Below are 15,785 nucleotides of genomic sequence, written 5' to 3' on the forward strand. Positions count from 1 at the left end.
TGACCAAAAAAATTTTCAAAATTACATTTTCCGGGGTACAATAGAAAACGATAAAATATCTTACGAACAACAAATATAAATTGCAGCATATTTAAATCAAACTTGTCAAGTAACTATGTAATGATTCCTATAAATAAGGTGTTATTTGTAATTATCACAGAGGTGAGCGGGTTTCCGGTGTTTATGTATGTTTATATCAAACGAAGATCGTGGGTCTGAGCCTCTTAGGCTACGATCATGTTTCCTTAGATGACAGTTGTACTAGTTAGATCAAGGAAGGAGTTCAGTGGTGGTGCTAAAAAGCTTTATTTACAATTACAAATGTTTAAAACATAAATGTATGTAGTACATGTATCATTATTTGACGTTTAATGGCACGATTTAAAAACTTGTCAAAAGTTATTTTTGAAAGAAATATGAGAGATTTGTTTAGTTACCACTGAGAAAAGTCCAGCATCGTCTGGTCTAGGATAATACATGGCTGTAAATGTGTCTGGCGAGATACTGCTGGATTCTACATTAATCACAGTTTCACGTTTTGTTTTCTGACTGAACACGCTTGAAGACAAAGAAAGCATATCTTTAATTGAAAATATCGCTTATTCATACAAAATACAATACGCTAAAATCTTATAATACTTTAACATAATGCAAGGTATGAAAATCGGTAAAACTCACATTACTTTAACAGGAACAGTACGTGAAGAGTTTTTCTGGACAAATTCCACTTTACCAACAATGTTGACTGTCCGAGGAACTGGAAAGATTGCGGCACTGGGATCTATGTACTCAACGGTCACAGTGTATGATAAAAGAACCGTAAGGGACCATGCCACAGTAACTTCACTTATGATATTTGAGGCTTTTACTTCAATGTGATATGGGCGAATATTGGCTTTTGTGTTTGGCCATCGTAGCAGTCCTGTCGTTTCGTCTATTGTTACTCCGAGAGGACCTTTGGAAAGAAACCAACGCACTGGAATGTCTCCCTAAAATGGTAATGTTTCAATATTAATATTCAAGTTTGTTTCTCTTATTTAAAGGCTGTCAGCACACACATACTTCTGGCGTTTACTTCTGTGGTACTATATCAGTATTTCTATCTGAAAGAAAACATAACTGGAAAGAGATTATTAAAAAGATCAACAGTCAAACTTGTATACTCTGTTTTATTAAGTCTGATCATTGGAATAACTTATAGTGCAACATATTTCATCCTTTGTACTAGCTTAAGTAGTATTGAGCACTTAAAACTGTAAAATAAGTAATTGCAGACAGCAAGAAATTAAATAAGACAATTTACTTATTTACAGTGAAAACCGCTACTTACTTCCGCTAACATAAAAGTTATTGATTAGACTGCAACTGATAATGGACGACTTGATATTGACAAAAATAGACATGTAGACATGACTCGACAACATAATTGTGTTTTTTACCTGTTCCACTTCGAGTTGCAGACTGTAAAGTTGCGATTCGTTGACAGTTTGTAGATGTGGTACGTCTTTAATAAGCAACGGTAGTATCTTGACTGTGCAGTTGTCTCCCTTCCAAGGCAGGTAGCATGAGCAAGACCCAAATACACACTGCCCACGTGGTGGGTTTATATCTCGCCCACAGAACGCAGGAGGACAAGTCGAGTAATAATAATATGTCAGCTGGAATTTGGATATTGTTACTGGAGTTATTATCGGACTTTTCAACAAAGTTGACTTTACAACGATCATCATATCTTGATAACACCCGATTATATTTTAACGGTATTACGATTCACTTTGTGATTTGAACTAAAATTGCTAATGTAAAACCACGATTGTTCGCCAAAACTATTTTCCTAATGGATTAAACAATGTTGAGATTTTTTGAAATAGTTTTTGTGAGCAAATACATACAAGTTTTAAAATGGATTCCATTAAAAACAAAAAAAAATATAAATACACAACACTCACATGGTCATTTGTAAATTCAGTCCCGTTTGGAGATATTTCAAGAGTAACCTCCCCTTCTGGAAGCCTAGGAGCAATACACACAACGTGATTTCTTGCTAACCATTTCCCAACGCTCTGTGTTTTTCCAAAACGACAGTTGTAAGAACCGTCCACTGTTTCAGGGAAGTTATGCCCCCATACGTGAACATCCGTTCCACCCTTTTCTTGACCTCTGCTAGGAACTATTTCCAACACTTTCATTAAAGGTAAACAATCTGGTCCATAGAAAGTATCATTACATCGATCACAGAGGTAACCAGCCCAGTTACTGTTTTCACATTCACATAGTCCTGAAATGTTGTATACATAGAAACAAGTAATAGATGCAATATTTGATATGATCATCCTTACAAATGTATACAATGCTGATTATCGTATAATGCGCTTGAGCTAAAACTATTTATGTTTACGCAATACGTCACAGTACTTTTGCAAAGACCGATTTATCGTGCTCCTCCGCCTCCTAACAAGTCATTCAATCTGGTTCGCGAATGCTTAGTAGACTAGGTATATCAATCGAGCACGCTTCTGCAAATTTCATTTTGATTTAGTCTCCGAGCCTCTGAAGCTTTCTAGAACCAACACGGAAAAATGCCCTTCCCATTTCCATTGCAGTTGTATGTTGTTTTTTTATATTTTTAGGTAATAATGGCCGCCGCGGTACTTAGCCCTTCTTCGTCATGGCTGGAATTATCATTTCAACAGTCAATATAGTTTTTACAACATCCGGAAGTTAACCAACGTCGACTGTCAGACCATTATCATTTTGAATACAACGACGGTTCAAAAGACAATTTAACTGGTATGTATAAAAACATTAAATGTATCAAACATTTGAACACTCGTGGGATGCAACTCCAACAGTGTGTGTTTCTAAATTCAAAATTTCACCATTATCGTGTTAAATGTCGAATTCTGCTTAAGCCGGTGCTAGGGGGCGTGGACGGTAAATTGCATTTTCCAGTACCGTCAACGAACAGGTTCAATCAAACCGAGGCTGCAACATTTTCAATTTTGTTGTGTTGGGCATTCTGTTTTTCTCTATTTTCGAATATTGTAGAATTGACCTTAGATTATCTGTAACCGATGACGATACAAAACAAAAAAACTGTGTTCAGATTCCATAATGAACTTAATCCATTTGTAAATAAAACACATATTAATCATTTTTACTTTTACTCATATAATCCGAAATATTTATATGTCTTTTCTTAAAATTAGCGAAAATCTAACATAAAAATACAGGTTTTTGCAATTGATGACGAAGCAAACCCTATTTTATAATATTCTATTTTATATAAAACGATCAAACTCAGTTATGACGGAAATGTTTTGCAAAGTATAAATAAAATAACTTTGGTTGGTAAAAATAATACACTAACTAAAATGTTTAAAATTAAACATTATCTAGGAACATTTTGACAAATAAATACATACCCGTTTGAGAACTGCAAGCCCCGTGTTTGCACTCTGGACACGGCTGACAAGATGGTCCCCCAAAATTAGGTTTACAGAAACTACAATCACTTCCGGTATATCTTGCTGCACATGTACAAGTATTTGGTTTAGAACAAAATCCATGTCCGCTACAATTATTCACTTGGCTGAAAATACAATTTTTTTGTATACATGCAAAACAGTTACACGCTTAGATTGCCCTATGAATTTCTATGATGTCTGTTTGTTTTTTGTTCAACTCGTTTGTTCATTATTTGCATACTATTAGTTTAAAAGTGCAGGATGTCATTTTGGATATTGTAAGATTTTATAAGCTGCTAATTGTATATTATACGGTCAGTACATATACTATACAATCATCGATAGATGTTTGAAATTCAATGTGTCTACGAAATAATTATCAAAAATAACATTACTAATAGGAATGAAAAAAACTAGGATAATGATAGTGATGATTTAAAGAAGGGAAATCCAATTTTGGGGTACAAAATAGAGAAAAACAGAATCCCTAAAGAAAGTCCAACACAACAAAATTGAAAATGTTGCAGGCTTGGTTTGATTGAGCCTGTTCATGGACGGTACTGGAAAGTGCAAGTAACCGTCCACGCACCCTAGCACCGGCTTAAGCAAAATTCAACATTTAACACGAAAATGGTGAAATTTTGAATCTAGAAACATTCGCAGATGTGTTCATACAGAGAGAGGGTTATATTCCACTTGAGCATGATTGAATATAATTAGTTAGCGAGAGAACAAAAACTGTTTTAAAATCTTGTATTTTTTATTTTGAATATGTTATAGTTAGTACAACATGCTACAAAAATATTGATTTGAACGAATCTGATAGCTATGACAAATATATCAAAGACGCAACGCTAGAAGATAAGTATTACCTGCATGATGCTGTAATACAATACTCTCCATTCCAACCATCATAACAAGAGCACGTGTTTGGACCGGTGCACTCACCATTAGCATAACAATTATGGATATCGATGCAAACAAAACCCTCACACGATTCACCTGCCCATCCTAAAACAGACCAACAGAACCAAAGTAAATAAGCCAGAAATAAAGCCGAATACCAGTACCATACAATAAAGAGTACAATGAAAGGTATATAAATGTATACAAGGACAATGCCCACACGTATGCAAAGGTTTCGTTGTTATTTGCATACATCTAAAGTTAAGTAATAGTTGAAGTACAGCGACCAGACTGTTATGTGAAAATATCATTGTCTAGGGCGACAACGAGTTTCTATCTCTACAAAACATGAACGAGGCTGAAAGGTCGAAAACGTGCAGCCACAGACCATACTTTTTCAACATAACAGTCGAATACTAAGTATATTATATAGCTGTTTCATCGCAATATAAATAGAAATCAGAATATTGATTAGACATAATATTTTGATATATATTTTTTCTGTTAATTAAATACCTAACACGGAACCCCGGTAAAAATTTTATGGTGCATGTAAATGACTTTATTTCTTTTCTTTTTTTACTGTAAACCCCAAAACGTAAGGGGCCAATCAGAAATATGGTGGATGTTCCTGATTGTTTCGATGGCCACATACACATACAACCATTGCTGAAAAGTATTATGATGCGCTAGTATTTCGCGTACGTCATTTGATTAGGATTTGTTTAATCACATGGCAAACTATGGATTTTATTTAGTATTTTCCTGATAAAAAATAAAGAATTGCTACACAAGAAAGTTTTATATAGATTGTACCTCATTACACCAAAAACCATTTAGGAAAATTATTAAAACGTTAAATAACACGTACGTCGGTGCTTCAGACAAAAACAGCATCTGAACTGATGGTCATATACCCAGTACCCCATTACCTATCCCCAGTCTGGTTAAATGTTATGCTATTTTTCAGTCTGAGTTTTGAGGCATGCCTAGTCCAGTGACTACCTTTTTTCGTCTACGGTCACACAGGCATTTCGCACATTTACACGTTTATTTTATCTATAGTAAACGGGTGCTAATTAGTTTGTTTTAAATTATCAAAGGGAGCTTATTTTAGCCTAACGCCTGTGTAATACATAAACCAAGTAAACTAAAATCATTGTGCTTTATTTGAAATACCGTACACTTTTTCGTAGGAACTGTGCGTTATATGGAATATCTCACTAAGCGATATTACCAATAAAGCACGTTACTAGCTGTGAAACATCAAAACAAATCTCCGCATCATGCGTTTAGTAGATGAAGTCATTGATAACACCACTTTGATACATAAACGTCTGAATTAATGTACTATTCTGTATGTTAAAGTGCTTAGTTTCTTATTTTAATCCTAGGTGATTGTTCTTGAATGTTACTAGTATTTTTTCTTTTTAAAAAGTAAAATACAATGAAACATGAAATGTTTCATCCATGTTTCTGTTACAATAAAGTTGTACAACTGTTGTCCGATACTTACATATTACCGCTTATTACCATATAAATAATTTACATTTAATATATCTTACCAGATGAGCAGCGGCATCGATTTGGACTGACACATTCTCCATGTGAGCTGCAGTTATTTACGTTTTCACAATCAAAAAAGCTTGAAAGTAAAACAGGTTCAATTTCAAAACGTATTAAATCCGGAATACGTCTCTTGTCAAAAATTCGACTATATACGTGACTTATATCTACACTACCCCACCAGTTCTTCGTAACATTAACAGAATATGTTCCTGTAAGTGAGAGAAAATAAGAATACATCTTTAGAATAAAGCAAATTTAAACAAAACTATTCAACTTGAAAATTTGTCGACATTGAAAAAAAAAATGAGAAAAATGAGAATCGTGTGTTTTTTTTTTTTAAAGAGGTGATACCGATATTCATCACGCGTTTACTTGTTTAAATGTGTAACATGTGACGAATACTAGAATGTACAATGTACAAACCGCAGTTTCCCTTTCGCTAATCTAACATTTTATAGAAATTTTCTACCTTTAAGAAAATACTTTGGTTCCATATCATATACGCTATTAACTTTCCAGATAAGAAATAGAAATATTTTAAAAGATTGATATATAAACAATACCTTTTGTTTTTGTGATTATATCAAATACAGAATCAGGATTATCTAAAACATTTCCCGATATATTGAAGGATTTGCAATTCACCAGTAAAACACCATCCCTTCCCTTGTTATCTCTTACTGTGTTATATGTAAATACGTTTTGTAAATCGACTTCCTTGTTGTCTTCAAGTTGTATAACACATTTCGCACTTATATTTTCAAAACGATTTAAAGCTATATCAAATAATCGGAGATGATCAAAGGTTGAACTTCCGTTTGATAATACTTCCATAAAACAGTCAGTTTGACTTATACATCTTGAATCAAGTAAATCATTGTCACGGAACGATGACATCACGTGGTTCCATGTCTGGATAACAATCCCACAAACATCCTTGAATGTGTTTAAATCGACTTTTATTTTTCTATCTGTATCGTAGATTAACCGATTACTGTTCTCAAATTTCAAAACAATCGCTTTAGATGAAATTTGAGTGAACCGATTTTTTATGATACTGATGCTGTTGTTGATGCCATAAACTTGTGATTCAACAGAAATACCGACGGAACAACTTGTTATAACGCACGATTGTACTTCGAACGAACCAGAAAACATACCACTTTCTATACCAATTAAAGAATCATGAACATGGGCATTCGAAATATTGTACGCTCCAACTCCTTTTATTTGTATACCATTTTCCCCACATGATTTAAATATTGTATTAACAAAGTCATAGACTGAGTGTGTATTCGCTTCAGACAATGTCAGACAATTCTTTGAAGAATTTGTTATTACAGCTCGTTTAATTTCAACACTAGGTGTGTATGACACAATACCATACAGCGTGTTCTGGATTTTAGCGCCAATAATTTGTACTTTTCCAGTTCCTAAAAGGATATAAAAACAATAATACTAAACATATGTATGTTAAAGTAGAAGATGCATAAACAGTTTATGAGATTTTTAATTGTTATCATGGTAATGAACACTCCTTTCAAAACTATTGATATGTAAAATATAATATTTTACAATTATATCATCTATTATAATCATTCCAATGGCCCTTCAATGAAACGCCAAGCTCTAATCGGTTGGGATAGTAAATACTGCAAACCCCTGAACGAGTACATTACCCTGAGGTGCACACCAGGTCTGAAAATGACAATATCACTCCGACAGCCATGTGTTATAATACCCACCATCCCCTGTCCAAACTCCTAAATACTTGGCATGTGGTAACTCTTAAATTGGTAGAGAACGTAGGCTATACTTACTATCATGTGAAGAAATATTGACAACAATGCCATGCCAAGGGGAGTCAACCTCATGAGAATCTAACACGACAGCCAGGTTGTGTCCATTGATGGCTAGAGAACCTGAATTTTATCATATCAATAGCGAGTGCAATTAAAATAAAATACAGGAATACAGCTTTGTATTGTATTATCGAAAATAGTTTTATTTAAACATTTAAAACATTAAGTCCATGTAATGCTAGTGGAACATATGAAGTACCGAAATTGATTAGGTGTGGGAAATAGAAACTCTGTTGTAATAGTGACCCACCTGATTAAACTTTCTACATATTAAGAATAAATTATTGTGAAATCAAAAATCTCTGTTTGTTTGTTTCATTTTACGCCTTTTCCCAACAGTATTTCAGTCATAAAGACGGGTAGTTTCCTAACCATCGTTCCTGGAGAGTTACACCAATACTACATGTACTAGACTACCTTCCTCCGTGCTAAACTATCAAAGCATCTCCCGGGGATCGAACCCACGCCAGAGAGGTAACTGGATTAGAAGTCATCGACTCTAAACCCTCGGGGCGGTAAAAATCTCAGTCAAACAGTTTGTTTGGTTTAGGTTGTTGATGGGTATGACATAATTATTTAACTGTCAAGAATTGTGTGAAAAGGTGTGAATATAATAACATTTTACTTCAGATATACTTCCTTAATAAAAGTTCACATTATGTAACGATACTAAGTTTTTGTTATCATCATGAGCTCCTTTCCAAAACTTTACTAGGTGTATTTAGCAATCTAATAATAGGGATCATACCTTGTACGTATATTCCTCTCTTCGGCGCAAATATAAGCGAAACACCCTCTTCGATGGTAAGCTTCACACCTTCCCTATTTATTTAGATAAAATAGAAATGTACTGATATATGACGACAAAAATCTAATCTAAGAATCAAGAGGTGTACAAAATGTTTTTGTTTTCAACAACGTAAATTTCTTTGTTCCCTCTGTACGTATAACGAACAATATAAGGTATGAACATTTTGTCGTGAACTTACATCTGCAAAAGCACGAAAGAGGGTGCATTAGTGCTATTCATGCATAAAAGAATAGTATATATCGGCCATTCCATGTTTCTTTACAATAAACCATTAATTATGCCGTTATTTCTAAGTGCTAGAGCGATATTATTTGACAGTCCTGTTTTGATAATAATAATACCTGGACGCCATTGCATCAAGCTGTTCTACATTGCGCCCTGAGTCATGAATATTAAAAATGGAACAAGGCGCGTGCTCACGAGAATTTACCCGATTATGCATAATGTGCTTCTTCGTTTATGTATAGTTGCCTGCGTAGTTTCTATGCGAGGAAGTATATTAGGTTTTTAACAGTATTGTTATAGATTGAATGTTCAGAAGCTTTATATTTCTTTAAAAGAATAATTTATTCTACAAACTTTACATTTACCCGTCAACAATTGTAATATTGCAAAATGTTATTTTATGACAGTAATTCTACTTGTGGGTGTTTTTAATATTCATAAAGAAACTATTAAAACATACCGTATAAATATAGATCTATGAATCCGAACTGTTGAGTTATATTCTCTCCCAGATATTATTGTGTCTTTTGTTACCTCACCACCAATTATACCACTCACATTAAATCCTGACCCAGACAACAATGTCAACTCTTTATCTTCATAATATGGAAACATCCAAACAAAACTCTTGTTCATATTTGCTTCAAATCCGCAACCTTTGTTAACAACGTCCTGGGCTAAGTGTGTGCCCCAATAGTTATAGGTAGCATTGGCCTCAAAATCATTTATAAAATTCGGCATTTCAACTACACAACTATATGAGTTTGATGATTCAAAAACATTTTGATGGAGCTGTAAGGAATTTCTACCTCCACTATATATCAGAGAGGATGTAAAATTATTTTCCTGGAATGTATTACCAGTTATTTCTATCGCACCATTTATTTTGTTGTTATAGAAAGCTAGAAAAGAGTCTGCTTGATTACTGGAAACAAAGTTATCTTTCAGTTCTATATGATAAGAAGTGCTGTCACTAACTAATAGATCCATGAAGAAATTTTCGTACAGAAGTGTATTTTTATCTAAGGTATTGTTTCGAAAGAACAGTTTAAAAAGCAACTTCCAATTTGAATATGAATAAGCTTCACATACAACAGGACGACGACCAAGAGTGAAAATATTGTTGTCAAAATGAACTTCTAAAATCCCTTTTGGGCCATCTTTGTTTGAAATTGTGATCCCGTCCGCCGTGTTAGCTTCAAAACGGTTATTTCGGATAAAAATGTTGTTAGTTATGTTTGAATACGTATAATATCTCTTTAACTCTATAAATCCATTAGTGTAGCGTGTGCCCCAGTAATTAAAATACTCATATGTATGATTTTTAATTTCACAGGAATCTATTATTATTCCAGCTGCAATTTCTCCTTTTATAGCAAACTTTACATTTGATGTGATAAATGAATTGATTATATGTATCATTCCGCTGCGTTGTGAAAAGTCTATACCACTTTCACTATTTTCGGATATATCACAGTTATGTATTTCTATCCGAAAAAAGGAGAACATTTCTATTCCGTTTATTTTATTTCGAGAGATAATGCTGTTCTGTATAAACAAATTAATGTTTTCCTTATACCGAGAAACAATATATTCATCTTTAGACACAGTTATAACTAATCCATTTTCCGTATTGTGTTCCAGATTCAAATGAGAGAAATTGATTGAGGTTTCGTTTTCCTGATTCTTTGGGAGAATAAGAGTTAATCCAGATGTGTGTGAAAACATCGAAGTTAAATTTGATACATCAAAATGAGGATGTGTAATTGTTATTCCTTGCTCGGTTTCGTTGACAACGAGATTAGAGATCAGACAACCTATTTTAAACATTAACGAAAATGTTATTAGTCCCGTTAATATGATGTTAGAATATTGTATGTCTCCAATAATAAATTGATAACTAAATCATTATTCTAACAAACATCAAACTATTCGTATATTATACAGAAAGATCAGTCGAGTGCAGTCGAGTGCATCATATGTGCACGGATAAGAAAGGAAATGCGTACACGTTGTAACGTCAAACGCCATTTGACGTCATCACAATTCCTTTCCGATCAATGCAGTTCAACATTCATGTCCATTCTCTTTCTATCAGAATGATTAAATAATAGTATATTATTAGTAAATCTTGCGTTGTAAAATAATACTATATGTTTATTAATCATATCTTTTACGCCTTCGTTAGATTATACAACAGAAATGTCATTTATTCTTCGATCAAAACAAGTAATTCATTACTCGGAGAGAACAATGCCAGACGATTTATCATAATAGATATAAGATAAATGATCTCATACATTTAAATAAATCATTTTTGTAAACTGGTGGCATTTGCATGAATGAGTATTAACAAAGAACGGATCACAGTTTAAACTTTTGGGGCGTTCTAAGTAGTCATCATCTTTTAGAAATATACAATAATCAGATTTGCACTTATTGGGAATAAACAACAAAGGTTAATGTAATCATAAATGCCTTCACATTTACTCTAACTCATCCTCATATTATTATCATACAAATAAATATAGATGAGAAGATAACATACAAAATGTATACATTATATAATGAGACGTTTTATCATAAATTTGCACAACAATATATCATTCAATTTGGTTTGTGATTAAAATTATATGTGAAACAGAAAGTGAATTTTCAACTGACAAATAGGAAGGAATCAATGCAATCTTACAAAACACAAAATATTGTTTAAATAGCAACTGTCACAGATCAAAAATTGTAATATACCTTGTGATGATTCTATTTCAATACCTCTCCATGGCAGGGATTTATCCTCAGGCAAGAACAGAACTGGATGTTCTAAATTTCCGACAACATTCAATCTCCCTTAGAGAATAAAATGAAATGGAGAAAAATCAGGAAACCGTGTTGGCATATTTCTGCCAACTGTTAAACATAATAATAATCGCTTTAACTACCTGACTAACTAATTTGTTTTCGTTGGCAGAAATATGGCACCATTTGAAACAATTAAGATAATCGTAAACGTATATTGTTTTAAACAAAACATATGTGTGAATATTCTACACAAGAGATTTTCATTAATGTTGTAAGTACTTATTTGTGGGTAGAATATAAGATCTGTAACGTAGTTTTTAGAAAAAAGGGTATGGTCTCGTAAAAAGTTTAAAGTTATAGATATAAAATTGGTTAGTACGAAACATTTAACATAAAGTGTTACGAAGACGTCGACGCCCGGCCAAGTAGGACAGAAATCCCCATTATAAAGATACGATAAGCATTACTTCGCAACAATATATTTATGCACTTAGCTTCTTTGAAGTACTTCACTAACCTTTCACATAGATACCGACACCTTGTCTGATGTTTAGTGTAACTCCAGCCTGTATAGTCAGTATGTCTTGTTCTTCCACAAAGATATTGGCTACTACTAAATATGGAGTATCATTCACGTTAAGTGTTACATTTCCTCCAACTTTCCCTCCGATTTCACCATTTTCCGAAATAAATCCCGTTTCTAAGTTTTGTATATCAGATATATTTTTTGATGCCAAATATGGTCTATACAGAACAGTTAACAGTTGGTTATCAAAATTGTTATCATAAATTCCTTTAGATATTTCTCTCGAGTCTGACACGCCCCAAAAGTTCAGCGTAGCATCTATACTCTTTTCAGAGTCATCAAAATCCATTGGAAGTACCTTCACATTATAAAATGCATATTTATTTTCAAAAAAATTGTACTTTAGTCTTGTATTCTGCCACCCCAATGCTATAACAGTTCCGTTGTTGTCAACAAATATGTTTTCCGTTATATTGCAAGTCAGATACCCCAATTCACCGGAGCCTAGAAATATTATTCCAGCTTGATTTGTATTATTTACAAACGTATTTCCAGAGACATGAATACCTTCTATTACTCCGTATTTGATTGCTATACACTGCTGATTTGATACGAACCTATTGTTTTTTATCATGACAGTTTGGTGTTTACAATTTAAATCAACTGCAATAGTGTCATAGTTTTGAAATGTATTAGATTCTATGTTTATTAAATGCAGACTTTCCCTTCTCCAGCTATTACACTTTATACCGTGCCTCGAGATCGCTTGCTGGCCGTCAAAATTGTTATTAACGATATTAAACGTGTGACTTTGTTGTTTGACACTGGGTTGGTCTATAACTATGTCAGTTCCATCCTTCAAAGATCTCTTAAAATTGTTTCCAATTACATTAATTTCTTTGGTAAAGTTTGCTGGAGATTTTCCACAAAAAGCAAATTCTAGAAATACCTTAGCATTACCAAATGTATTATTTATGGCAGTAAATTCCATAGATAAGTAATTAAATATACTTTGCCGATATGAGTAATGAGTTGATGAGAACATTGAATCTTTTATTACAGCTTTAAGGTGACTTGAACAGCTTTCGAAGTTTAAACCCCAAACCCAACTACTCGTCGAAGAAAATGAACTTTGTGAAATATATAAATGTGTTAATATTACATTTTCACTTGATTCTGACTCTTTTACTTTAATTATTTCATAATCCTCGCTATGTATACTACTCCCTGTAATAGTGATGTTAACATGGCCATTCATTGCAGTAAGCTGTAGTGGTCTAGAAGCGGTTATGTTACTGTCCTCTATAATTAACGAAAACGTTCCGTTTGTTGTTTCACCGTCTATAAAGTTTTTAATGTTCCCAGCAATCGCAGAACAATTACTGATGACAATCATTGAATCAGCGCCTCCTACCTGCAGGAATCTGTTCATTCCATGAAGCATCACACTGTACACATTTACGTCTGATCGAAATAAATAAAAGGAACATATTTTAAGGATAACTTTGCTTTTCGGTAGACAATAGAATGACGTTTAAGAAACAGATTTTCCCCCTAGCAAGTAATGTCTCTAGACATCCAAACTGTAACTTAGTTGATATAAGGATTTGGTTGTGAAAGCAATAATGACCTACTAACCAAACTGTTAATAGGGATCATCTGCAATTCAGGACCTTCGGGCAATTCGAGGTCTTTAGGCCATAGCATTATTGAGCTATAGATCATGGTCAACTTTACTGTGCCATTGACTTTGTGATATTGATCTTTGACCAACTAACGTCAAAGTAAATATGGGTCACCTACGATCTGTAGGTTAAAAGGTTCGTTAGCTACTGACGGATTACTCTCCTGCGCATCGGTCGAATGTTCCACTATCGCTCACTTCTTACTGAAGTAACGTGAGTGTATTCAGTGAGCTGCGAAGGGAGCGTACTGACGGATAAACTTCATGTCTTCAAAATAGGTGTCATTTATTCATAACAACCACCTAACTGTATGAAAGAACTGAAGGCTTAATCATTGTGTATATTGATAAGGGTCAAGGGACTGTATTATAGACCATTGACCAACTCTCATCAATGTCAATATTGGTCATCTGCCTATTACTGTATATCAAAAGACCCCGTCCAATTCAAAATCAATAGGGATAATTCACTAGTCGTGACCAGTTTCCGCAGCAAACATGAAGACTGGAGGCCAAAACATATATTGTCTATTTACTGGACAAGCAGCTTGCGTTTAGTCTTCATGGTCACTCTGAGCATGACCTCTGACTCAATGCCCTCAAATTCAGAAGCTTCTATGAACGACAAGCATTAATTAATTTATTAATTATATTAAATTTAAAGACTGTAGCTGAAGAATTCTCTGGTTATTGGAACAACAATATCTGGTCTACGAACAAATCGACCGACCGCAAAACAAAAGTAGCCCTACATATTTTTACAAGTGTTGAATATTAAAGAAAGACTTTTGCTCGGGCTTCCATCACACAATGTGATTCATCTGAAGACATTAAGGTTACATAGCGATACGTATCATATATTTCGTATTGTATAGGAACTGGTCTTGTATCGAACCTTTTATTATTATACTCCATTCAGATACAATGCTTTATTAATAAATATCTAGAAAAGGTGATATCTCGAAAGCATTAAAATCAGCAAACTTGCATGAACATTAATAAAACATGGGTAAAATGATGCATAATTTTTTGTGAAACCTTAGGTTTTTCATCACCCACCTATTTCTAACAATACAATATAGTTTGTAACTGTATTCCTTAGACACTATGACTTTGTCAGATTAATATATAAGGAATAGTTTATAGAAAAATAGCTTTAGATTTGGCTGAACGCTAACGATTAAAGACAAAGTTAACCATTTTGGACTCCATGTTTTTCGTTATACGGTAATTGTCAATTTTTGTAAAGATTATCTTAGGTTTGAAATTGAAGAATTACTATTATACAGTATCGTTGGAGTCTTTATATTGTTTAAGAGAAGCACAGTTCGTAGAGCTAATTACCATATTGTACTTCCAATAACTGGCTCTCGTATTAATGCAAGCAATACAGTCTTACATGGCTAATATATAAACAACTAAACCTAACGAAATGTGGGATGGACACAACATTATGTGGTAAACAATAAAGTGATTTTACCTCCTGATATTAAACTTATACCATTCCAGTAATTTCTACTGCTCATTTTTCCATCTAACGTAAGTTCTGTGTTACTTAATTCGTCATTCAGCTTCCCGATTGTCAGAGTACCTAAAACATATAATATTTCATAGTCACATTAATTTTAAAAGAGAATCTATCATTGTCTAGTGAATTTTACAGCGAGTATCATCACACAAACGACGATACAGTGGTGTTATATATTGCCGTTTATATCGTACAATTGTGCAATCAAACAAATTGACTAGTATTAATTACAATCTCGCATCTAATACATATTGAAAGTAGTTCTACCGCATGGCTTCAGATGTAAACAATTTTTTTTTCTAATCTTTGTATAATGAGTACCGAAAGTATTTAACGGAAAATAGTGTCAATATCGGAGGCCGTACTGCTAAATAATCAATCCTTAATATGATTACGATCCCATACCCT

At 33.5% G+C, this 15,785-nt stretch overlaps 1 protein-coding gene across 1 annotated transcript in view; it reads right to left on the reverse strand.

The window, feature by feature from the left end:
• Positions 1-392: 392 nt before the first annotated feature.
• The window catches only part of LOC132717380 (uncharacterized), a 45,911-nt gene continuing 30,518 nt past the window's right edge, over positions 393-15,785 (reverse strand). The window contains exons 9-22 of the mRNA XM_060700835.1: positions 15,330-15,440; positions 12,157-13,629; positions 11,589-11,687; positions 9,301-10,657; positions 8,553-8,626; positions 7,763-7,864; positions 6,506-7,375; positions 5,939-6,151; positions 4,340-4,478; positions 3,426-3,592; positions 1,950-2,278; positions 1,440-1,658; positions 679-989; positions 393-558 (exon numbers count right to left, since the gene is read on the reverse strand). Of these exons, the coding sequence (XP_060556818.1) occupies positions 393-558; positions 679-989; positions 1,440-1,658; positions 1,950-2,278; positions 3,426-3,592; positions 4,340-4,478; positions 5,939-6,151; positions 6,506-7,375; positions 7,763-7,864; positions 8,553-8,626; positions 9,301-10,657; positions 11,589-11,687; positions 12,157-13,629; positions 15,330-15,440 (5,630 nt within the window). The remainder of the gene's footprint in view (positions 559-678; positions 990-1,439; positions 1,659-1,949; positions 2,279-3,425; positions 3,593-4,339; positions 4,479-5,938; positions 6,152-6,505; positions 7,376-7,762; positions 7,865-8,552; positions 8,627-9,300; positions 10,658-11,588; positions 11,688-12,156; positions 13,630-15,329; positions 15,441-15,785) is intronic.

Source organism: Ruditapes philippinarum, unplaced genomic scaffold (genome assembly GCF_026571515.1).
Source record: "Ruditapes philippinarum isolate M1 unplaced genomic scaffold, ASM2657151v2 ctg621_1_1_1_1, whole genome shotgun sequence".
Taxonomy (NCBI): domain Eukaryota; kingdom Metazoa; phylum Mollusca; class Bivalvia; order Venerida; family Veneridae; genus Ruditapes; species Ruditapes philippinarum.